The sequence below is a fragment of the Pristiophorus japonicus genome, chromosome 14 (genome assembly GCF_044704955.1).
Source record: "Pristiophorus japonicus isolate sPriJap1 chromosome 14, sPriJap1.hap1, whole genome shotgun sequence".
NCBI lineage: Eukaryota > Metazoa > Chordata > Chondrichthyes > Pristiophoridae > Pristiophorus > Pristiophorus japonicus.
The window spans coordinates 116,394,407-116,420,249 of record NC_091990.1 but is presented as its reverse complement, the minus strand read 5'-3'; the positions used below and the strand labels follow the sequence as shown (position 1 = coordinate 116,420,249).

The 25,843-nt window shown below is 47.8% G+C and overlaps 1 protein-coding gene across 8 annotated transcripts in view; it reads right to left on the bottom strand.

Moving 5' to 3' along the window:
* The window catches only part of dnajc24 (DnaJ (Hsp40) homolog, subfamily C, member 24), a 103,998-nt gene extending 78,383 nt beyond the window's left edge, over positions 1-25,615 (bottom strand). Inside the window, exons 1-5 of one of the 8 annotated variants that reach the window (XM_070899514.1) lie at positions 25,489-25,615; positions 14,725-15,048; positions 14,188-14,260; positions 6,247-6,352; positions 2,915-3,057 (exon numbers count right to left, since the gene is read on the bottom strand). In XM_070899514.1, coding sequence (XP_070755615.1) covers positions 2,915-3,022 — 108 coding nt within the window. In that variant the 5' untranslated portion in view covers positions 3,023-3,057; positions 6,247-6,352; positions 14,188-14,260; positions 14,725-15,048; positions 25,489-25,615. Of the gene's footprint in view, positions 1-2,914; positions 3,058-6,246; positions 6,353-14,187; positions 14,261-14,724; positions 15,049-17,901; positions 17,929-25,422; positions 25,469-25,488 lie in introns of those variants that run through there. The other 7 variants (XM_070899513.1, XM_070899515.1, XM_070899516.1 and 4 more) reach the window with 7 other exon arrangements.
* Between the last annotated feature and the right edge of the window lie 228 nt (positions 25,616-25,843).

Sequence of the window (25,843 nt, the reverse complement as noted above, 5' to 3'; positions counted from 1 at the left end):
ATTCTCAGATGTATTCCTGACATCTGTCTCACACACTCTTTTTCTGCTTCATCTTACTTCTATCTTTTTCGTCATCCAGGGAGCTCTGGACTTTAGATGCCCTACCTTTCCCCCTAGTATCTCGACTGTATCTGAACTATTTCCTCATTAAAGGCAGCCCATTGTTCCATTACAGTTTTGCCTGCTAATCTTGCATTCCAATTTACCCGGGACATATCCGTTCTCATCCCACTGAAATTGGCCTTCTTGCTTTCAGCTGTCTTCTTGCTGTCAGTCCTCTGTTGCACAACCTCTCACTCTCTGCTTCAAATGCTGCTATTGTGGGTCCTTTTTGACAACAGTTTCTGTCTAACAGAGTATGCAGAACCCACAGGAGTAGCTTTAATTACTTAATTTATATCGGTTTACCTCCTGTGTTTCACTCTGTTGTTAATTTCTAGTTAGCATCATGTGCACCACTTTCCTTCTCTTTGATATCAGTCTTTTGGGTCTGTTTCTTTACAATTAATTTGTAGGTTTCAATTTCCTCTCGGTCTTCTGCTGTTTTACTGCTCATTTCGCACCCACATGGACCTCACTGTTCTCTTAACCAATTACTGCCATTATCCAGTGTAATGTATGCACCTGTGAGTATACTCACAGGAAATTTTGATTTGAATTAAGTTTACCGCCAAAAGTTAATTTGTTTATTGTGTCGGGTTCAGTGCTCCCCCCTTTAATCAGGGGACACTTGTATAATTTGTGTTTTTGGTACCCTCAAAAAAAAAAGGGGGCACTTGATTTAAAGTTTTATGAGTGTGACCCCCCCTCACCCCCCCCCCCCCCCCCTCCACCTGTAACCAGGGGGCACTTGATTATTGTTTTTACAAAAATAGTTGGAAAGCTGTTGACCTGGCCAAGGTGGCCATTAACCGGTCCACGCAGAGGGGGTCATTCAGCCCAACTGCCTGACTCTCTTCCGCGGTTACATCTGAGCCAGGGTGTCCCTGGAGATGGAGCACGCGGTGTCAACCGGTACACTTGCGGCTTTCCGCGAGAGATGGGCACCGGAGGGACTGGAGTGCATCATTACCCCCGACAACCAAATTTTAATTTGATTTAAGTTTACTGTCTAAAGTTCAATTTGTTTAAGTCTGTCGGTTTTAGTGCCCCCCTTTAATCAGGGGGCACTTGTATTAAAGTTTGCAACAAAATAGTTGTAGAGCTGTTGATCTGGCCAAGGTGGCCATTATCCAGTCCACGCAGAGGGGGTCATTCAGCCCGACTGCCTGCTCTCTTCCGCGAGAGGTGGACGCCGGAGGGAGCATCATCACCCCCGGCAACTAAATTTTAATTTGATCCTTTAATGTTAAAAGTTGAATTTGTTTAATTTGTCGGTTTTAGTGCCCCTTTAAAAAGGGGATACTTGATTTATAGTTTCAACTAAAATAGTTGTAGAGCTGTTGACCTGGCAAGGAGGCCAATAATCGGTCCAGGAAGAGGGCGGTCGAGGAGGTCATTCAGCCAAACTGCCTGCCTCTCTTCCGCGGTTACGTTCGAGTCAGAGGGTCCCTGGAGATGGAGCATGCGGCATCCGCCGACCGGTACACTTGCGGTCTTCCGCGAGAGGTGGACACCGGAGGGACTGGAGTGCATCATCATCCCCAGCAACCAAATTTTAATTTGACCGTTTAAAGTTTCTAAAAGTTTTATTTGTTAACGTGTCGGTTCTACTTTTATGGGCTCAATTTTCCCCAAAGCTGTTTTTTGGCGTACTTGAAGAGTTACGCCCATTTTTTTGAAGTCCAAGTATGCCAAAAAAAATCTTCCAAGTCTCCCTGTTTGATTTCTTCATTTTGGCGCCGCCTAGCTTGTCGTTTAGTTTTGGGGGTGGAGCCTTGATCTGCGTCAAAAAGATCAGGTTGCCATGGTAACCAGGGACACAATGCAGGCAGAGGCTGGAAAGTGACACTTACAACCAGCTCACAGCAACCTGCACAAGCACATTACAGCAACTTACCAAGTACAAGCACATTATAGATTGCAGCAACTTAGCTTCATTAAATTATTCAAGTTCCCCCCCACCCCCCGCCAAAGCTGGTCCCGGTCCCCTCACTTAGCCCAGTCCGAATGGCCTCCTCCCTCCCAGTCACCGCACCTAACTATACCCGAGAGGCTTCACCCCACCCCCCCCACCCCTTACCTCTCCTGCTGCTGCTGTCCGGACATCTGCTGCGCTAATTTACTTACCTGTGCCGATTTTCTTAACTCACCAGAAGGTTTTTCTACAGAGGCCACATACGCCAGCCTAAGAAGAACTGGAGTAACCCTGAGCTAGCCAAACTTGCCTAACTGGCCAGAGTTGCGTGGGTGGCAGGTTAGAGTTGCGTGGGTGGCAGGTTACGCCCCCTTTGACTCAAAAAAAACCCGTACCTAAAAAACTCGGAACTAACTGAGTTACACTGGTGCAAATTGGGGAAACTTTTTTTTTAAAAATTAGGCCAAAAAAAGCGGTGTGCGCCAAAAAAACAGCACAAATCACTGGGGAAAATTGAGCCCAATAAGGGGGCATTTGATTTAAAAGCTTGACACAAAATAGCTATAGAGCTGTTGAGTTAGGAGTGGCTTAGCCAGTCACATGATGTTCACAAGACTCAATAAATCCGCAGCCAGTTGTCTCGGGGGATCCACGATGTGGCAGGTAGTTGCGAGCCTGGTGGATGAACTGGTAATGTGTAGTGTGATTGTTAAACCTTTTGCTAATAAACCAACCAGTTCTTAATAGCAATGTATTGCTATGAATTCTTAAGCAAAGAATCCATGAAGCAAACACATTACAACCAGCTGATGTTCAAAAATAAACAGGAGCAATGCAGCTTTTCAACATTAGTTCCCTCTACCCTCAAAAAAAAATCCCCTTTAATTAAAGACTCACCAACAAGATCAGTCTCTGATAATTCTGTCTCAGCTCCTGCAGGCTGTGTGATGGACCTGCACCCAGAATTTCATACCAGTCCTTCTCAAGAATATTTTCAGATGTCATCCTGTAGTGCTTTTCACATGCGCCTTGCTGGAATCCTTGTTTTAAGAAAGAGATCACACATGGTGGTAACTGATTTTGGCTCTGTGCATTTAATTCTGTAGCTGGACGATACAGACTATGCACATAAATGACAAAACATAATGACAATAAGCAATAATAAAAAGAATAAAAGACTGCTGTCATTGCAGAATGCTGCAACAGTTGGGAGAGGAGTGCAGTAAAGCAAAGGAAGATTTTTTTTCAGGGGATAACTGCAGAACTGGAATTCCCAATGGGTGTGAGGATTTAGCATGTGAACCCTGTCAATTTCACCATTTTCTCATTCTTTTCAATTTTGATTAAACCATCTCTATTACCAATTCATACATGGGACAGCCTCCAGAAACAAAATGTGTAGCATGAAAGCCATTCTGCCCTTCTTGTCTTGCATTTAGGTTCTTCTTGGGACTCATTTTACAAAGTCCCATTCTCCTGCTTTTACCTCATGCCCCTTTACATTATTTTTTCAATGTGCTTATTCAGTACCTTTATGAAAGCTGTAATCAGTACCAATCACCACTTGTGATAATTTTCTTCATATTCCGAGCTGTGAAAATATTTCTTCCAATCTCCCCCTTTATGAATATAAAGCTTATCTCAAGATTACTGGCCCATGTCTTTCATTTACCTATTAGTAAAAGTTAATTTTTTATTCATTGATGGGATGTGGGCGTCACTGGCAAGGCCAGCATTTATTGCCCATCCCCAATTGCCCTCGTGAAGGTGGTGGTGAGTCGCCTTCTTGAACCGCTGCAGTCCATGAGGTGAGGGTACAACTGAGTGGCTTGTGGCTTGCTGGGCCATTTCAGAGGCCAGTTAAGAGTCAACCACATTGCTATGGGTCTGGAGTCACATACAGGCCAGACCAGGTAAGGGCGGCAGATTTCTTTCCCTGAAAGGTTTTAGTGAACCAGATGAGTTTTTACAACAATCCAGTAGTTTTTTATTCTAGCTTTTTTTTCAGATTCATTTAATTAACTGAATTTAAATTCCCCAGCTGCCATAGTGGGATTTGAGCTCATAATCTCCAGATCATTAATCCAGGCCTCTGGATTACTAGTCCAGTAACATAACCACTATGCTACCATACCCAGTATCTACATTAGCATGTATATTCCTTTTAACACCCATCAAATTGCCCCGTCAATTTTCTCAGTTTGCAGGAATACATAACTAGTTGCTCTAGTCTTTCTTTGTAAATCAGAGCCATCATTCGGGTAATCTAGCCAGCACAGTGTATCAGCGTTTTTGCTCAGGCCAACATCCCCAGCATCGAAGCACTGACCACGCTCGATCAACGCCGTTGGGCGGGCCACATCGTGCACATGCCCGATACGAGACTCCCAAAACAAGCACTCTACTCCGAGCTCAGACACAGCAAGCGAGCCCCAGGTGGGCAGAGGAAACGTTTCAAGGACATCCTCAAAGCCTCCTTGAAAAAGTGCAACATCCCCACGGCCCAAGACCGCACAAAGTGGAGGAAAAACATAAGAAATAGGAGCAGGAGTAGGCCATTTTGGCCCTCGAGCCTGCTCCGCCATTCACTAAGCTTATGGCTGATCTGATCTTGGCCTGAACTCCACTTCTCTGCCCACTGCCCATAACCCTTGACTCCCTTATCATTCAGAAATCTGTCTATCTCCACCTTAAATATATTCAATAACCCAACCTCCAAAGCTGTGTGGAGTAGAGAATTCCAAAGATTCACGACTATCTGAGAGAAGAAATTCCCCTTCATTTCCGTTTTAAATGGGCGACCCTGTTTTTTCTATTAACTTATGTTGAATTGAACCTGGCAGTGTAAAACCTTATCCAACCCTTGCTGTACCTGACCTGGAGTGTCTGACAGGGCAGTGTAGAGGGGGCTTTAACTGCAATCTGCAATCACGCCTTACTATAGCTGATCTGGCAGTGCAGAGTGATCTTTATTTGATCTTATCCGTACTATATCTGGCCTGACAGTACTTAGTCAGGCATTGTTCAAGGAACTTTAATCAATATCTAACCAATAAACTCAGAGTGCACGAACCAGATTTGTAAAAAAAATACATCGTTCCAATTTCCAAATGGAACCACCATGCATTAATTGATTTTAACATTCTTTGATTAATTAATTGCCCAAATTTTAATGAAGTAATAATGGTTAAATATTTTGATTGAATGAGATTGGCCTGATCTTGAGCTCACTTTCAGAACAAACAGTTTCAGGAAGTGACTAACGCTCCAGAAAGCAGCACCTGTTCTGATCTGATGGGAGGCTGGAAGTTATTTTGACAATTTAAATGGAGAATATTGAGACTCCTGCTCCAAATAACCATCATGGAAATCTTAAGTTTCAAAGCATTATTTTGTTCAATTATTTTTTATAAAAAGGTACCAGGCAGAGACAAACTCGGGTGAGATGCAGCTATTGGACTGGGTCACAACACAAGGCACAGAGTCACTGAGCTGCTCTTCTGTGAAACATTTAAAGAGATACATTGAGTCTGCAATGAGTCGTCATTCACAATAAGCTTTAAGACTTGTGACGGCATCCGGGAAGGTGCCGAACACCTCAAGTCTCTATGCCGAGAGCAAGCTGAAGCCAAGCGTAAACACGGAAGGAGTGCACGGCAACCCAAGAAACCCCCTACCCGTTCCTTCAAGCACCGTCTGCCCCACCGCATCGGACTCATCAGCCACATGAGAACTCATTTTTTAATGTGGAAGCAAGTCATCCTCAACTCTGAGGGACTGCCGAAGAGGGTGTAACATATGATTAGCCAGAGGTCACAAACATATAAGGTATATGTCAAGACTAAGTTTAGAGTACAGAGTGTCAGGTTTAGAGTTGTTGAATCTCTTCATATTTAAATGCATTTGTAAATTCAAATCTATCTACGCCACAGAATAATAGAAACCATATTTTAACCAGACTTTTTAAAAAAATGGTTGTGGTAATGAAGGAAATTCTAAGTGAAATGATATTTCGCAAGTGTCACTAAAAATTACAGGATCAACTCTTGCATGAAGATTTCTTTTGTGAAAGCATCGCCACATAAAACAGCACTTACAAATTGTGCTTTTCCTATATTTTGGTACAAGGGTTCCGAAAAGCTTTTTAACTACAACCCAAATGCAACCACTGCATTCTGAACGCTACACTTCCGAAGATTTTTATCAAATACTTCAGAATGGCACAATACCTCACTTCGTTGCTCGAGAGTTATAGCGTCGTCCGATCGATTCAATGAAACGCTTTCTCCAGTTACCCCCTTCTGTTCAGGGATATTGCATCAATCTTTGGTAGCGCTACAAAGAGTCACAAAGACAAAATAGTCAGCAAAAAGAGAAAACAAGGAAGACCTTATTTTTTAAAGTTTGCACAGAAGCAGAGAAGACGACTGATGCAGCACAAATGGCTAATGTGAAGGAGTGCCAATAGAATTCTCCAAGTGACTTCAGGAATATAACCTCACTGAGAATTCTCCAAGACGGTGGCAATAAAAAGACTTGCATTTATATAGCGCCTTTTATGACCTTAGGATGTCCCAAAGTGCTTTAAAGCCAATGAAGTACATTTGAAATGTAGTCAACTGTAGTAATGCTCCAACTGTATTATACCATCACAATCTAATTGTTCTTATTGCAATATACACCTTCATTTACACAAAAAGGCTGAGTAGACAGGAGCAGTCTGTACCTCAATCCTCCATTCACTCTTGGAAACAACAATTTGAATTTGTATAGTGTTTATATCCTATATTTAACTTAGTAAAATGTTCCAAGGCGCTTCACAGGAATATTATAAAACAAAATTTGACACTGAGCCACACAAAGAGATATTAGGGCAGATGACCAAATGTTTAGTCAACATCTTCACCGAGGCATACGAAAGCATGGGCCTTACACTAAACATCAGCAAGACAGAGGTTCTCCACCAAACTGACCCCGCCACATAGCATTGCCCCCCAGTCATCAAGATTCACAGCGTGGCCTTGGACAACGAGGACCACTTTCCATACCTCGGGAGCCTATTATCACAGCAAGGGCAGACATCGACAATGAGGTTCAACACCGCCTCCAGTGCACCAGCGTAGCATTCGGTCACCTGAGGAATAGAGTGTTCGAAGATCAGGCCCTCAAATCTGGCACCAAGCTTAGGGTCTACAGGGTAGTAGTGATATCCGCTCTCCTGTATGGCTCAGAGAAATGGACCATATACAGTAGGCACCTCAAAGCGCTGGAGAAATACCACCAACGATGTCTCTGCAAGATCCTGCAAATCCCATGGGAGGAGAGATGCACCAAAGTCAGTGTTCTCGATCAGGTCAACATCCCCTGCATCGAAGCACTGACCACACTCGACCAGCTCCGTTGGGCGGGCCACTGTTCGCATGCCCGACACAAGACTCCCAAAACAAGTGCTCTACTCGGAACTACTACACGCCAAACAAGTCCCAGGTGGGCAGAGGAAACGTTTCAAGGACACCTTCAAAGCCTCCTTGATAGAGTGCAACATCCCCACCGACACCTAGGAGTCCCTGGCCAAGTGGAGGAAGTGCATCCAGGAGGGCGCTGAGCACCTCGAATCTCGTCGCCGAGAGCATGTAGAAAACAAACGGAGGCAGCGGAAGGAGCATCCAGCAAATCAGACTCCCACCCACCCTTTCCTTCAAAGACTGTCTGTCCCACCTGTGACAGAGACTGTAATTCCGGTATTGGACTGTTCAGTCATCTGATAACTCACTTTTAGAGTGGAAGCAAGTCTTCCTCGATTTTGACTGCCTATGATGATGAGTCAAAGAAAACATAAGAACATAAGAATTAGGAACAGGAGTAGGCCATCTAGCCCCTCGAGCCTGCTCCGCCATTCAACAAGATCATGGCTGATCTGGCCGTGGACTCAGCTCCACTTACCCGCCCGCTCCCCATATCCTTAATTACCTTATTGATTAAAAATCTATCTATCTGTGATTTGAATACATTCAATGAGCTAGCCTCAACTGTTTCCTTGGGCAGAGAATTACACAGATTCACAACCCTCTGGGAGAAGAAATTCCTTCTCAACTCGGTTTTAAATTGGCTCCCCCGTATTTTGAGGTTGTGCCCCCTAGTTCTAGTCTCCCCGACCAGTGGAAACAACCTCTCTGCCTCTATCGTGTCTATCCCTTTCAATATTTTAAATGTTTCTATATGATCACCCCTCATCATTCTGAACTTCAACGAATATAGACCCTGTCTACTCAATCTATCATCATAAGGTAATCCCCTCATCTCCGGAATCAGCCTAGTGAATCGTCTCTGTACCCACTCCAAAGCTAGTATATCCTTCCTTAAGTGAGGTGACCAAAACTGCACGCAGTACTCCAGGTGCGGCCTCACCAATACCCTGTACAGTTGCAGCAGGACCTCCCTGCTTTTGTACTCCATCCCTCTCGCAATGAAGGCCAACATTCCATTCGCCTTCCTGATTACCTGCTGCACCTGCAAACTAACGTTTGATTTCATGCACAAGGACCCCCAGGTCCCTCTGCACCGCAACATGTTGTAATTTCTCCCCATTCAAATAATATTCCCTTTTACTGTTTCCCCCCTCCCCCCTCCCCCCCCCCAAGGTGGATGACCTCACATTTTCCGACATTGTATTCCATCTGCCAAACCTTAGCACATTCGCTTAACCTATCTAAATCTCTTTGCAGCCTCTCTGTGTCCTCGACACAAACCGCTTTCCCACTAATCTTTGTGTCATCTGCAAATTTTGTTACACTACACTCTGTCCCCTCTTCCAGGTCATCTATGTATATTGTAAACAGTTGTGGTCCCAGCACCAATCTCTGTGGCACTCCACCAACCACCGATTTCCAACCCGAAAAGGACCCATTTATCCCGACTCTCTGCTTTCTGATGGTCAGCCAATTCTCGATCCATGCTAATACATTTCCACTGACTCCGCTTACCTTTATCTTTTGTGTGGCACCTTATCGAATGCCTTTTGAAAATCTAAATACACCACATCCATCGGTATACCTCTATCCACCATGCTCGTTATATCCTCAAAGAATTCCAGTAAATTAGTTAAACATGATTTCCCCTTCATGAATCCATGTTGCGTCTGCTTGATTGCACTATTCCTATGTAGATGTCCCGCTATTTCTTCCTTAATGATAGCTTCCCCCACTACAGATGTTAAACTAACCGGCCTATAGTTACCTGCCTTTTGTCTGCCCCCTTTTTTTAAACAGAGGCGTTACATTAGCTGCTTTCCAATCCACTGGTACCTCCCCAGAGTCCAGAGAATTTTGGTAGATTATAACGAATGCATCTGCTATAACTTCCGCCATCTCTTTTAATACCCTGGGATGCATTTCATCAGGACCAGGGGACTTGTCTACCTCGAGTCCCATTAGCCTGTCCAGCACTACCCCTCGAGTGATAGTGATTGTCTCAAGGTGCTCCCTTCCCACATTCCCGTGACCAGCAATTTTTGGCATGGTTTTTGGGTCTTCCACTGTGAAGTCCGAAGCAAAATAATTGTTTAAGGTCTCAGCCATTTCCACATTTCCCATTATTAAGGATCCCATTATTAAATCCCCCTTCTCATCTTCTAAGGGACCAACATTTACTTTAGTCACTCTCTTCCGGAGAGCGAACCCGGGGACTGGGAGAAATTTAGAACTCAGCAGAGGAGGACAAAGGGTTTGATTAGGGCAGGGAAAATGGAGTACGAGAAGAAGCTTGCAGGGAACATTAAGACAGATTGCAAAAGTTTCTATCGATATGTAAAGAGAAAAAGGTTAGTAAAGACAAACGTAAGTCCCCTGCAGTCAGAATTAGGGGAAGTCATAACAGGGAACAAAGAAATGGCGGACCAATTGAACAAGTACTTTGGTTCGGTATTCACTAAGGAGGACACAAACAACCTGCCGGATATAAAAGGGGTCGGAGGGTCTAGTAAGGAGGAGGAACTGAGGGAAATCCTTATTAGTCGGGAAATTGTGTTGGGGAAATTGATGGGATTGAAGGCCGATAAATCCCCAAGGCCTGATGGACTGCATCTCAGAGTATTTAAGGAGGTGGCCTTGGAAATAGCGGATGCATTGACAGTCATTTTCCAACATTCCATTGACTCTGGATCAGTTCCTATGGAGTGGAGGGTAGCCAATGTAACCCCACTTTTTAAAAAAGGAGGGAGAGATAACGGAATTATAGACCGGTCAGCCTGACATCGGTAGTGGGTAAAATGATGGAATCAATTATTAAGGATGTCATAGCAGTGCATTTGGAATGAGGTGACATGATAGGTCCAAGTCAGCATGGATTTGTGAAAGGGAAATCATGCTTGACAAATCTTCTGGAATTTTTTGAGGATGTTTCCAGTAGAGTGGACAAGGGAGAACCAGTTGATGTGGTATATTTGGACTTTCAGAAGGCTTTCAACAAGGTCCCACACGAGATTAATCTGCAAAGTTAAAGCACATGGGATTGGGGGTAGTGTGCTGACATGGATTGAGAAATGGTTGTCAGACAGGAAGCAAAGAGTCGGAGTAAATGGGGACTTTTCAGAATGGCAGGCAGTGACTAGTGGGGTACCGCAAGGTTCTGTGCTGGGGCCCCAGCTGTTTACACTGTACATTAATGATTTAGACGAGGGGATTAAATGTAGTATCTCCAAATTTGCGGATGACACTAAGTTGGGTGGCAGTGTGAGCTGCGAGGAGGATGCTATGAGGCTGCAGAGCGACTTGGATAGGTTAGGTGAGTGGGCAAATGCATGGCAGATGAAGTATAATGTGGATAAATGTGAGGTTATCCACTTTGGTGGTAAAAACAGAGACAGACTATTATCTGAATGGTGACAGATTAGGAAAAGGGGAGGTGCAACGAGACCTGGGTGTCATGGTACATCAGTCATTGAAGGTTGGCATGTAGGTGCAGCAGGCGGTTAAGAAAGCAAATGGCATGTTGGCCTTCATAGCGAGGGGATTTGAGTATAGGGGCAGGGAGGTGTTGCTACAGTTGTACAGGGCCTTGGTGAGGCCACACCTGGAGTATTGTGTACAGTTTTGGTCTCCTAACCTGAGGAAGGACATTCTTGCTATTGAGGGAGTGCAGCGAAGGTTCACCAGACTGATTCCCGGGATGGCGGGACTGACCTATCAAGAAAGACTGGATCAACTGGGCTTGTATTCACTGGAGTTCAGAAGAATGAGAGGGGACCTCATAGAAACCTTTAAAATTCTGACGGGGTTAGACAGGTTAGATGCAGGAAAATGTTCCCAATGTTGGGGAAGTCCAGAACCAGGGGTCACAGTCTAAGAATAAGGGGTAAGCCATTTAGGACCGAGATGAGGAGAAACTTCTTCACCCAGAGAGTGGTGAACCTGTGGAATTCTCTACCACAGAAAGTTGTTGAGGCTAATTCACTAAATATATTCAAAAAGGAGTTAGATGAAGTCCTTACTACTAGGGGGATCAAGAGGTATGGTGAGAAAGCAGGAATGGGGTACTGAAGTTGCACGTTCAGCCATGAACTCATTGAATGGCGGTGCAGGCTAGAAGGGCCGAATGGCCTACTCCTGCACCTATTTTCTATGTTTCTATGTTTCCGTTTTATATATCGGTAAAAGCTTTTACTATCTGTTTTTATGTTTTGCGCAATTTTACTTTCGTAATCTATCTTTCCTTTCTTTATTGCTTTCTTCGTCATTCTTTGCTGTCCTTTAAAATTTTCCCAATCTTCTAGTTTCCTACTAACCTTGGCCACCTTATACGCATTGGTTTTTAATTTGATACTCTCCTTTATTTCTTTGGTTATCCACGGCTGGTTATCCCTTCTCTTACCGCCCTTCTTTTTCACTGGAATATATTTTTGTTGAGCACTATGAAAGAGCTCCTTAAAAGTCCTCCACTGTTCCTCAATTGTGCCACCGTTTAGTCTATGTTCCCAGTCTACTTTAGCCAACCCAGCCCTCATCCTACTGTAGTCCCCTTTGTTTAAGCTTAGTACGCTCGTTTGAGACACTACTTCCTCACCCTCAATCTGTATTACAATTTCAACCATACTGTGATCACTCATTCCGAGGGGATCTTTTACTAGGAGATAGTTTATTATTCCTGTCTCATTTCACAGGACCAGATTGAAGATAGCTTGCTCCCTTGTAGGTTCTGTAACATACTGTTCTAAGAAACAATCCCGTATGCATTCTATGAATTCCTCCTCAAGGCCACCCCGTGCGATTTGATTTGACCAATCGATATGTAGATTAAAATTCCCCCACGATTACTGCGGTTCCTTTTTCACATGCCTCCATTATTCCCTTGATTATTGCCCGCCCCACCGTGAAGTTATTATTTGGGGGCCTTTAAACTACGCCCACTAGTGACTTTTTCCCCTTACTATCTCTAATCTCCACCCACAATGATTCAACATTTTGTTCATTCGAGGCAATATCGTCTTTCACAACTGCCCTGATATCATCCTTTATTAACAGAGCTACCCCACCTCCTTTCCCTTCTTGTCTATCTTTCCGAATTGTCAGATATCCCTGTATGTTTAATTCCCAGTCTTGGCCACCCTGCAACCACATTTCTGTAATGGCCACCAAATCATACCCATTTGTAATGATTTGTGCCGTCAACTCATTTACGTTATTTCGAATGCTGCGTGCATTTAGGTAGAGTGTTTTAATACTAGTTTTTAAACCATGATTTTTAGCTTTGACCCCTCCTGCAGCCCCTTTATATTCATACATATTGTCCCTTCCTATCTTCTTGTGGTTTACACTTACCCCAGTGCTACTCTGCTCTGTTGCCTCCTGCCTTTTGCATTCTTTCTTGGGGTCCTGTTCATCTGAGCTCTCACCCACTCTAACTAGCTCAGAGCCCTTTCCTGGGTTCCGAATACTCCTCGTATTGAGGTACCGAGCTTTCAGGCTTGCCTTTTTATTACACTTTGACCCTTTAGAATTTTGCTGTACAGTGGCCCTTTTTGTTTTTTGCCTTGGGTTTCTCTACCCTCCACTTTTACTCGTCTCCTTTCTGTCTTTTGCTTCTGTCTCCATTTTGTTTCCCTGTGTCTCCCTGCATTGGTTCCCATCCCCCTGCCATATTAGTTTAACTCCTCCCCAACAGCACTAGCAAACACTCCCCAGAGGACATTGGTTCCGGTCCTGCCCAGGTGCAGACTGTCCAGTTTGTACTGGTCCCACCTCCCCCAGAACCGGTTCCAATGCCCCAGGGATTTGAATCCCTCCCTGCTGCACCACTGCTCAAGCCACGTATTCATCTGAGCTATCCTGCGATTCCTACTCTGACTAGCACGTGGCACTCGTAGCAATCCAGAGATTACTACTTTTGAGGTCCTATGTTTTAACTTAGCTCCTAGCTCCTTAAATTCGTCTCGTAGGACCTCATCCCTTTTTTTTAAAACCTATATCGTTGGTACCAATGTGCACCACGACAACTGGCTGTTCACCCTCCCTTTTCAGAATGTCCTGCACCCACTCCGAGACATCCTTGACCCTTGCACCAGGGAGGCAACATACCATCCTGGAGTCTCGGTTGCGGCCGCAGAAACGCCTATCTATTCCCCTTACAAATGAATCCCCTATCACTATTGCTCTCCCACTCTTTTTCCTGCCCTCCTGTGCAGCAGAGCCAGCCATGATGCCATGAACTTGGCTGCTGCTGCCCTCCCCATGAGGAGTCATCCCCCTCAACAGTACTCAAAGTGGTGTATCTGTTTTGCAGGGCTGACCGCAGGGGACCCCTGCACTACCTTCCTTGCACTGCTCTTCCTGCTGGCCTTACATTCCCTATCTGGCTGTGGACCCTTTACCTGCGGTAAGACCAACTCGCTACATGTGCTACTCACGTCATTCTCAGCATCGTGGATGCTCCAGAGTGAATCCACCCGCAGCTCCAATTCTGCAACGCGGACGGTCAGGAGCTGGAGGCGGATACACTTTCCGAACACTTAGTCGTCAGGGACACCGGAAGTGTCCCCGAGTTCCCACATGGTACAGTAGAAGCATATCACGTGTCCAAGCTCTCCTGCCATGACTTAACCCTTAGATACACTTAAATTGGCAACAATGCTACAAGTTACTCACTGATATAGAAGAGAAAAAAGAAAAACTACTCACCAATCACTCGAAGGGCCGAATGGCCTACTACTGCTCCTATTTTCTATGTTTCTATGTAATGGAACAGTTAAGTCTAGATAGGGTGTAAATGGGAAAAATCATCAACAGCTGACCCGAGAAAGATAGAAAAACAACAGAAAAAAAGAAAAAGAGCTTCTTTCCTCTATGGCGCGATTTGTTTCTTTGGGCCCAAGTCTCGGCTGTCCCGCAGAACGGCGCACCTCTGAGAGACCTGCCTATTTTTTTAGAATTAAAAGCGCGCCTAAAACTTACCTCGCAATTCTCGGTGTGCAGCAGGCCTGTTTAGCAGTCGGCGCGGCGCAGCACAAGCAGCTGGGGGTGGAGCTACAGCCCTGCGCCAAAAAGAGTGCCGGCAGCTGCGCGCGTGAGCAGTGGAGTCCACTCGCGTGTGCAGTCGCTCCTGACCATCCCAGCGCGTCGTGTCTCCGGGCGACCCCATCCATGGCCGAAGGGATGTCATGATGTTCGCCGCCCCTATCCCAGGCCAAGTGGCCTGCCTACCTCACCGTACCTCACCTCGTCGCCACTGCCCTTACCGCGAGGCCTCCTTGTCGGCCCGCCCGAACACTTCCTCCATGATGAGGCAGCCCCACCAGCTCTTCGGCAGGCCCCACCCGACCACCTCCTCGGCGGCGGGGCCCACCCGACCAGCAGCTCTTCGGCGGCAGGGCCTGCCCGAGCAGCACCTCTTCAACGGCGGGGCCCGCCCAAGCAGCACCTCTTCAACGGCGGGGCCCGCCCGAACTCCTCCCCGGCGGCGGGCCCTGCCCGACCACCTCCTCCTCCTCCTCAGCAGCGGGGCCCGCCCGTGCTGTTGGAAGGCTCCCGGACGGATAGGTGCTGCAGTAGGTGAGTAGAAACTTTTAATTTATAGCAGTCAGTGAGTCGGTGAGTAGATAGATAGCAATAAAGAGCCATCATCAATAATATATCTAAAAGTGAAGTGTTTAATGCTTTGAAAAATCCCCTAACTTCGCTTCTCCCCCTCATCTCTGGCTACCTGCGTATAATTTCTAAAGTGTATACAAGGTTTTTTTGAGCGTACAAAAGTCGACACTTACTCCATTCTAAGTTAGTTTGGAGTAACTTTTCGGTGCCTAAACTTGCAAACCAGGCGTAAATGGCTGGTAACGCCCCCTTTTGGAAAAAAAACCTGAACTAAAACGAAACTAAGTTAACTCACTAGAACTGGAGCAAACTAAATGCCAAGAATTGTGATTTCTACCGTACTCCAAAGTAAACTAGTTGCTCCAAAAAAATAGGAGCAACTCCAGCTGAAACTTGGGCCCTTTCATTCTACTTCAATCAAGCACAGGAGTCAGCTGAATAAAACAATTTTTATATCACTATTTCGAAGAGCAGGGGAGTTAATCCCGGTGTCCTGGCCAATATTTATCCCTCAATCAACATCACTGAAAAACAGATTATCATGTCATAAGAACATAAGAAAATAATAGGAGCAGGAGTAGGAGTAGGCCATACGGCTCCTCGAGCCTTCTCTGCTATTCAATAAGATCATGGCTGATCTGATCATGGACTTAGGTCCACTTCCCTGCCCGCTCCCTATAGCCCCTTATCGTTTAAGATACTGTCTATTGCGGTCTTAAATTTATTCAATGTCCCAGCTTCCACAGCTCTCTGAGGCAGAAAATTCCACAGATCCACAACCCTCAGAGAAGAAATTTCTCCTCATCTCAGTTTTAAATGGACAGCCCCTTATTCTAAGATCGTGCCCTCTAGTTCTAGTCTCCCTCATCAGTGGAAAATCCTCTCTGCATCCACCTTGTCAAGCCCCCTCATAATCTTGTACGTTTCGATAAGATCATCTCTCATTCTTCTGAATTCCAATCAGTAGAAGCCCAAACTCCTTATAAGTCAACCCCCTCATCCCCACAATCAACCTAGTGAACCTTCTCTGAACTGCCTCCAAAGTATATCCTTTCGTAAATATGGAAATTCAAAACTGCATGCAGTATTCCAGGTGTGGCCTCACCAATATCTTTTATAGCTGTAGCAAGACTTCCCTGCTTTTATACCCCATCCCCTTTGCAATAAAGGCCAAGATACCATTGGCCTTCCTGATCACTTGCTGTACCTGTGTACTATCCTTTTGTGTTTCATGCACAAGTACCCCCAGGTCCCGCTGTACTGTGGCACTTTGCAATCTTTCGCCATTTAAATAATAACTTGCTCTTTGATTTTTTCTGCCAAACCACATTGCTGTTTGTGGGAGCTTGCTGTGGCTGCGGCATTTCCCACATTACAATAATGACTGCACTTCAAAAAGTACTTCATTGGCTGTAAAGCACTTTGGGACACCCAGAGATCGTGAAAGGCACTATATAAATTCAAGTCTTTCTTTTTTTTTCTTTAAAGTAATTTCGTCCAGTTAGCCATGTTATAAATCAAATACACAGACTGATCCATCAGGTTGGACTGTGCATTTTTAAACTCAAAACTCAAGAAAATAATAAACTATCTTGCAGCTTTCCTTTTTCAACATTTCGGCAACAAAATGTATCGCCTCCCAAGAGCTTCTGTTTTCGCACCATGTCCATGAGGCCTCCTTAACACAGATCTTCTTTCCTTACTTCAATGATTTCCCTCAACAACAACTTGCATTGATATGGCAACTTTAAGGCAGTAAAACATCCGAAGGCATTTCACAGGAGTGTTAACAAACACAATTTGACACAGAGCCGCATATGGATATTAGGGTAGGTGACCTTCAAGTTAACCTTTTCTCTGCTGTCGCCCCATATTACAAAATAAACTGACAATGAAGAATTTCAAGTGAAAAGTTGTACTTGTTGCAATAGCACTCTTGCCGTATAGTCGGAATGTTGCGGGATCAAATCTCACTTCAGGATGTGAGCATATCACCTAGGTTGACTCCTCAGTGCAGTACTGAAGGAGTGCTGCACTGTCGGAAGTGCCGTCTTTCGGAAGAGACGTTGGACCGGAATTTGAGGTCAGCGGCAATGCAAAGGCATTCGCCGCTGTCCCCGAAGAAAGCTGCCCACAAGGATTTCTATAGCGAGAAGTTTGCCTTTTTCAACGTGCAAGTGATTTCAGCATAGGATAGTGGGGAATCCCGAATGCGATCTGATGAGACATCAACAAGCGGCCAATCACATTGCAGAATTCTCACAGATAGGGAAGCAGGAAATGAGAACCTTCTTTTAACCTGACTTTTAAAAAATGTTGGAGAGATCAAAATAGCAATTGGGGCTCTCACATGGGGATCAGGTAGAACCTGAAATATCATGGACAAAAGTTTCAAAAATGTTTAAAAAGCTTTTAAAAAATTGTAATTTTGATCATAATGGAGAAATTTGACACTCCACAAAATTAAAATGAGTTTTACAGGGCAATAACATTTGTTTAGCAGTCAATATGCTGTTAAAACCCAAGTTACACCTAATCCAACAAGGTCTAACTTTTAATGGGGTATTTAACAGTGATATTATTGCAGAAAAGCCAAAGTTTTTGTCAGTTTCACTGATTAGACTGACTGGTGGGTTTTTTTTGGGGGGAGGGGGGGCCACAGCTCAGTCAGTGTCGGAGTAGTGAATCACTGAATGCAGCTTCAGGATTTCCTCATTGGGATGCGCACACGCTACATCCTGAAGTTGCGGTCAGTTTCAGAGGAGTAATGATGATGAACACTGTTAGTTTGCCGTTATTACCCACCACAAATTCCGGCTCTAGCAGTCAAGGTCTGGTTTTCCCTCTCAGGTAGATGTAAAAAGATCCCACGGCCACTATTTATAGAATCATAGAATGGTTACAGCACAGAAAAAAGCCATTCCTTCTTCTCTCAGAGGGTCATTGTAATGTATGCACCAGTGAGTGTGCTCGTAGGTTGGTAGAGCTGTTGACTGGGAGTGGCTTAGCCAGTCACATGATGTTCACAAGACTCAATAAAATCCCAGCCAGTTGGGTTTGGGGAATCCATGATGAGGCAGGTGGTTGTGAGCCTGGTGGATGAACTGGTAATGTGTAGTGTGCTTATTAAACCTTTGCTAGTACTGCTACAACTACAGTGAGAGTGAACCCAGGACCCTGTGAGAGGAGGAGGAAGAAAAGCTGCCTTCTAGGTACATCTATAGGGAGACTGTGAGTGTCTGGGAGGAAGAGGCCTGCTGACTGGAGAGGAGAAAGGAGGGAGAGCTGCCAATACTCCTGTGACTGCTGCAGAGTTTGAGAGAGGGGGAAGGAACAGCTGCCATTCAACTACTCACCAACTGTGGAAGGAGGGAGAACCATTGTCAACATCAACAGGTGGGTGTATTTTGGTGCACTCCCCGAAAAATACTTTGTTTAAATCGGTGGGGGAGAGGAAAGAAGATTAATAAGAACATCAAGGTGTGTGCATGCAAGTATGTAAGGTTCTTGCAAACAACTCGGCCCCACACACCACTGGAAGCACTCCTCCCCCATTGCCTGGCCCGGGTTGGCTGAAGCTTCCTGGGTGCAGTATCTTTCCCAATTAACTACTTATCATTTGGAGGACTGTGCCGAGGTGGTTCCAGGCATCCCGAGTGAAGCATCTTCTCCTCCGCCCCCCCCCCGCCAGAAGAATATAAAGACTTTGTTTGTGATCTGGGGAATGTATCCCCTGCAAGCACCCACCCAATGCTGTGAGGAGTGCCTGATACTACAGTCTCTCTCTCAAATGTACGGGAAGGCGGTGTTCTTCCTGGGGGTCGGAGTGGGCGGTGTCTCTGGCCTTCAGTAAGGGGCCCACGGTGGACGGGACTTTCCTGCCGATGGATCCTCTCGAGGCCACCGCACAGAGGGTCGTCATCTGGAACATCCCACCCTTTGTTCCCGGTGAGCTCCTCCTCCCCCACCTAGGTCAACTGGGGGAGGTGAGGTCGGGGATAACGCCGATACCCCTCGGCTTCAGGGAGGCCAGCCTCCGTCACGTATTCGCTTTCCAGCACCAGCTTTTCGTTCAGCTGGCCCGGGAGGAGGTAAGAGTGTAAATTCAGTGTGGTCCACGAGGGGACTGCCTACCGTGTCTTCTGGACAGCGTGCAGTGCCATGCCAGTAAGGTGGGGCACGTTCGCAAAAACTGTTTCGCCTCCAAGGCCACTAAAACAGCCAAGGCTGGTGCTGCCGCCACTCCTCCCCCTAGTACCGTCTGCGTGCCGGGAGCCGAAGGTGCATAGGCATCGTCGGAGGCCTTTTGTCTTCACGGTCTCCAGCGGGGGGGTGGTTTGGAGAGAGAGCGTCCGCGCAGAAGCAAGGCGCAGAAGACGACAAAAACACCCTCCCCTCAATGGGCCACACAGCCCAATTACTGCGCTCGCCACTCCCCCCCACCCACCCCCCACTATCGCCGGTGAGTACGGTGCATTCAGAGCCCAGGCCCGAGCCCATGACCACACCCACCTCTGCAGGGAGTTTGCCATCCGTGGTCGGGCTCGGGCATGGGCAAGATAATCGGAAAGAGGGAACGGAGGCGGGAGCCCCAGCAGACATGGAGAGCTCCCTGCCTCCGCGTCCCTCCAGTAAAAAAAAAGGAGGCACCACTCCAAGGAAGCGGAGGTTGACCAAACTCCCTCCGTGGAGGAGTTGGTGCTCAGCACGAGTCCCGCATCCCCCACCAGCGCTCCCAATGCGCGCCGAAGGCAGGGGGAGTCTGTCCCTCGGGAGGGCGAGACATCAAAGACTGAGCCTCCCGGGGATGGGGAACAAGAACTGCCACTTGCGGGGGGCACGGGGCGCGAAAAGAAAATGTCGCCGCCGGGTCGAGCGTCCCGGGGACTGAGGTGGGCGGGGCCAATGAGGCAGAGTCCAAGCCCGCCCAGCCAATTATTGACATCCCCTGGGATCTGCTCGACCTGGCAGAAAATGATGATGATTTTAATGCACTTCATGAACACCCACACGCTGGGCCGGGCGGTGGTAATGGGGAACCCCAATCGTCGTCCCTGACGTTGGAGCCAGGGGACTTGGAGGACCTGGAGCTGTTTTTCGGTCCGGTCTCTCCATGTGCCCCGGTGCCTGGGGCGGAGGGGGGACCCACATCCACTGCCGCTTCCCGACCCGGCATCCCAGGGGACGCCCAGGGAGGACTTTTCTGCGGACGATCCTGGGGGTGGGATCGAGACCGAGGTGCAGCCGTGCCGTTCGCCGTACCCTGTGCGGTCGACGGACCGGCTGCTGGTGGCGACTTCCCGGAGGGGGGCGGGGACTCGGTGGAGGGCGCGGGAGAAGATCTGGAGTCCATCACCAGTGAGGTGGTAGATCTCCTCGTGCCTGCGGCTGAGTCCCCCCTCATTCCTGCCAAGGAACTCCGGTACTTTTTGGCGCAATGCCAGGGTTGCCACAATAGAGCCCAGCTGGCCCTGGACAAATGGTCCGAGCCGGTGCTGTTCGTCAGGTCAGTCCGCGCCGCCGTCAAAACCATGGGCATGGACCCTATCAAACCCTGGAGCTGTACTGGCTCAGAACGTTCCTCGCTGGGTTGCTGAGGGAGTGGAGATCATCAAACGACTCCTTCATGTTATGGTGGGACGTGGGCAAGGCTCACGTCTGTCTTTTCTGTCAAGAGTACGCGAAGGTATCGACCAAGAGGCGGGAGGCCAGGGTGGGGCGCCTGGAGAAGGAGGTGCTCGATCTGGAAGCCCATCTGGGTCAAGTCGTCGAGGACCCGGCCCTGCGGACAGTGTACGAAGTGAAGAAGGCCACGCTGAAGGATCTGCAGCTTGTCGGATCCCGAGGCGCGTTCGTGAGGTTGCAGATCCGGTTCCTTCAGGACCTGGACCGCGGCTCCCCCTTCTACTCGCTGGAAAAAAGACGGGGGTCCATAAGCAGCTCTTGATGCTGCTGGCAGACGACGGATCCCTGGTCTCGGATCCGGAGGGCATCAGCAACAGGGCCCAAGACTATTACGGGGCTCTGTTCTCTCCGGATCCGTCCAGCGAGGAAGCATGTGGAACTTCGTGGGAGGACTTGCCAAAGGTCGGCCCGGAGGGCGCCGAAAATCTGGATGCGCCATTAAGCCTGGCGGAGCTGACCGGTGCCCTCAACCAGCTCTCAAGGGGAAAGTCCCCATGGCTGGACGGGCTGACCGTGGCATTCCACAGGGCGTTCTGGGACATCTTGGTGAGGGGGGGCGGGGGGGGGGTGACGACATGCGAGTCCTGGGGAAAAGTCTGGCGACCGGGCAGATGCTCCTCTCTTGGCGCAGGGCAGTCATCGTCCTGCTGTCTACGAAGGGCGATCTCCGCCTACTTAAGAACTGGCACCCGGTCTCCCTCCTCAGCACGGATTATAAAATCTTTGCCAGGGTGATGGCTGCTGGACCACATGATCCACCCCGACCAGTCCTACACAGTCCCAGGCCGGACAATCCACAACATCCATCTGGTCCAGGACCTGGTCCATCATTCCCAGGAAGTTGGTCTGTCGGCCGCCTTCCTTTTCCTAGACCAGAAGATGTTCGAGTATCTGTTCGGAACTCGGCGCGCTTTCGGGTTCGGGACGCATTTCGTCACCCGGATCCGACTTTTGTACACCGCCGCAGAGTGTCTGATTAAAGTTAACGGGTCTTTGACGGCGCCCCTTCGCCTTGGGAGAGGGGTGTGCCAGGGATGCCCCATGTCCGGCCAGTTATATGCCTTATGCGTGGAGCCTTTCCTGCGCCTCTTGCGGAAGAGGTTGACGGGACTGGCTCTGCAAGGGCCGGGCGTGGAGGTTGTCCTCTCGGCTTACGCCGATGACGTGCTCCTCATGGTTGAGGATCCCGTTGACCTGCGGAGGATGCGTGAGTGCCAGGAGATTTATTCGGCCGCATCCTCCGCCAGGATCAACTGGGAGAAATGTTCCGGACTCCTGGTGGGTCAGTGGCGGGTGGACTCCCTGCCGGAGGAGCTCGGGCCTTTTGCCTGGAGTACTACCCATTTCCTCTATCTGGGAGTCTACCTTAGCCCAGACGAGGAAGCCTGGCCGGCGAACTGGCAGGAGCTGGAGGCCAAAATCGCCGCTCGCCTAGGGCGCTGGACAGGACAGCTCCGAGTGCTGTCCTACAGGGGTCGAGCGCTAGTCATAAACCAACTGGTGGCCATTATTCTTTGGTACCAGCTGGTTACTTTGACCCCTCCCCCTGCATTTGTCATTAAGATACAGAAGAAGCTGGTGGACTTCTTCTGGAATAACAGGAAGCACTGAGTCTCTGCCGCAGTCGAGTCTCCCGCTTAGGGAGGGGTTTCCTGTACGGGCTGCTTTTTCACACTCTCCAACTTGCCATCCTCGTCTGCCGTCCGGACACGCCATGGCATGCCATCTTGCCGTCCGGAGGAGACGGAGGTCCCCGATGGAGTGCATTCTACACGGGAGTCCTCCCTCTATTTATTGAGGACTTGGCTTAGGGGGTGTTGCAAAGAGCAGTCCCGTGCAATAAATTTTCAAGTGGGCTCACGGGCTCCCAGGCCGCCTGCAATTTCTGGGTCTGGAAGAGACCGTGTTCCATGTTTTTATCTAATGTGCGAGGTGTAGCCCCTCTTCCACTATTTGAAGGAGCTGTTCCTCAAATTCTGGTTGCACTTCAGTCCCACACTCCTAATCTTTGGGCACTCTGTGCGGAGGGGAGCGGGCAAGTCGGAGGGCCTCCTCATAGGACTGCTCCTGGACATGGCCAAGGGGGCCATCAGCCAGTCCAGGCAGCGGGCAGTCATTCAGCCCGACTTCCTGCCTCTCTTCCATGGTTACATCCGAGCTAGGGTGTCCCTGGAGATGGAGCACGCAGTGTCCACCGGTATGTTCACGGCCTTTCGAGAGAGGTGGGCGCCGGAGGGACTGGAATGCATCATCACCCCCGGCAATCAAATTTTAATTTGATCATTTAAGTTTAAAGTTTAATTTGTTTAATTTGCCAGTTTTATTGCCCCCCTTTTTAGCCAGGAGCATTTATATAATGTGTTTTTAGTGCCCTAAACCCTCCCCGCCTCCCAAAAAAAAGGGCACTGGAAAAAATTTATTTTGGAGTGTGACTCCCCCCCCCCCCCCCCCCCACCCCTTGCAGGGGGGCATTTGTTTAAAGTGCACAACTAAAATATTTGAACTGGTAATGTGGTATGATTGATAAACCTTTTGTGATAAACCAGCTAGTTCTTAATAGCAATTTGTTGCTATGAATTCTTAAGCAAAGAGCCCTTGAAGCAAATACATTACAGTTAACATGCAGGTATAGCAAGCAATTCATAAGGCAAATGGCATGTAGGCCTTTATTACAAGGAGGTTAGAGTATAAGAATAAGGAAGTATTACTGCAATTGTGCAAGGCTTTGGTTAGACCACTCCTGGACAGTTTTGGTCTCCTTATCTGAGGGAGCATATACTTGTCTTGGGGGCGATGCAACTAAGGTTCACTAGATTGATTCCTGACATGAGAAGGTTGTCCTACGAGAAGAGATTGAGTAGATTGAGCTTATATTCTCTGGAGTTTAGAAAAATGAGATGATCTCAGTGAAACATACAAGAGGGGGATTGACAGGGTAGATGCGGAGAGATTGTTTCTCCTGGCTGGAGAGTCTAGAACTAGGGGGCACAGTCTCAGGATAAGGGGTTGGCCATTTAAGACCGAAATGGAGGAGGAATTTCTTCACTCAAAGGGTTGTGAATCTTTGGACTTCTCTACCCGTCAGGCTGCGGATGCTGAATTGTTAAGTATATTCAAGGCGGAGATAGATTTTTGGATTCTAGGAGAATAAAGGGATAGGGAGATCGGGGGAGAAAGTAGAGATCAGGTCAAAGATCAGCCATGATCTTATGGCTCAGGAGGCCTGATCCTCGGCCTAATTCTTATGTTCGAGTTGCCTTGCTGTGCACAAAATGGCTGCCATGTTTAGCCACTCAGAAAACAGTGGCTGCACTTCACAGTGGCACCCTGGCGAGGCAAGGAAAATACAGCGGCCGACACAGAAGGTTGTGGGTTCGAGTCCCACTCCAGAGACTTGAGCACAAAAATCTAGACTGACACTCTCAGCGCAGTGCTGAGGGAGTGCTGCCTTTCAGATAATAACTTTTATTTATATAGCACCTTTAACGTAGTAAAATGCCCTAAGGTGCTTCACAGCAGTATTGCAAGACAAAGCAAATAAATTGGACACTGAGCACAAAGACAAAATTAAGGCAGATGACCAAAAGCTTGGTCAAAGAGGTAGGTTTTAAGGAACGGCTTGAAGGAGGAAGGAGAGGTTTAGGGAGGGAGTTCCAGAGCTTAGGGCTCAAACAGCTGAAGCACAGCCACTGATGATTGATCAGTTATAATGAGGGAGGTTCAAGAGGGCAAAATTTGAGGAGCACAGACATCTTGAGGTTGAAAATGATTTGAGATAGGAAAGGGCAAGGCCATGGAGTGATTTGTAAACAAGGTTGAGAATTTTGAAATCGAAGCGCTGTTTAACCAGGAGCCAATGTAAGTCAGAAAACAGAGGTGATGGGTGATCCTGACTTGGTGCGTGTAAGGACACGGGCTGCTGAGTTTTGGATGACCTCAAGTTTACATAGTGTAGAATGTGGGAGACCAGCCAAGAGTGAGTTGGAGTAGTCAAGTCTAAAGGTAACAAAGGCATGAATGAGGATTTCAGCAGCAGAAGAGCTGAGGCAGGAACGGAGGCAGGCAATGTTAGAGGTGGAAAAAGGCGGTTTTAGGTATGCTGCGGATATGTGGTGGGAAACTCATTTCAGGGTCAATTATGACACCTAGGTTGCGAACAGTTTTGTTCACCCTCAGATTGATACTAGGGAGAGGGATGGAGTCAGTAGTTAGGGAATGCAGTTTATGGCAGGGACCGAAGATAATGGCTTTGGTCTTCGCAATATTTAATTGAGAAGTTAAACTGAGGCCCCATCTGCTCTCAGGTGGACATGAAAGATCCCATGGCACTATTTTGAAGAAGAGCAGGGGAGCTATCCCTGGTGTCCTGGCCAATATTTGTCCCTCAATCAACATAACAAAAAAAGATATCCTGGCCATTATCACATTGCTGTTTGTGGGAGCTTGCTGTGCACAAAATTGGCTGCCGCGTCTCCTACATTACAACAGTGACTACACTCCAAAAAATACTTCATTGGCTCTGAAGCGCTGTGGGACGTCCCGAGGACGTGAACGGCGCTATAGAAATGCAAGTCTTTCTTTCCTTTTTTTTAAAAAACATTTCAGGGCCTCATTTCACGGAGAGGTGACTTGATCTTTTACCGTGTGTTATGTTTGCTCACTGCTCACCCTCCCGCCTGCCTCCATCCCAATTCCCTCGCTACTCACGGCGATGCTGACACTCCGAGAACACCCAGCTTGTCCGGCCTCCAATGCTGCTCTGCTCGGAACCCGCTGGCGAAGCTCCGGACGCTCCCGGGAACCGACCCGCTAGGACCACACTGCCAACGGAAGGGAAGATTTAAAGCGTCGGATCCATTATATAATTTTTTTTAAACCGTTGGTGGCGCGCGCAGTGGAACGGCCGGCGGCTGGCGGTTGACGGCTGGCGGCGCGCGAGCACAATCGCCATCTTGGTGAAGGAGCTGAGAGGCCCGGACCGTGTGCTAGGGAGACATGGGGGGGGGGGGTCACTGAGAAAGGCTGGAGACAGCGAGGGCGGGACTCGGGATTGGGTATGCAG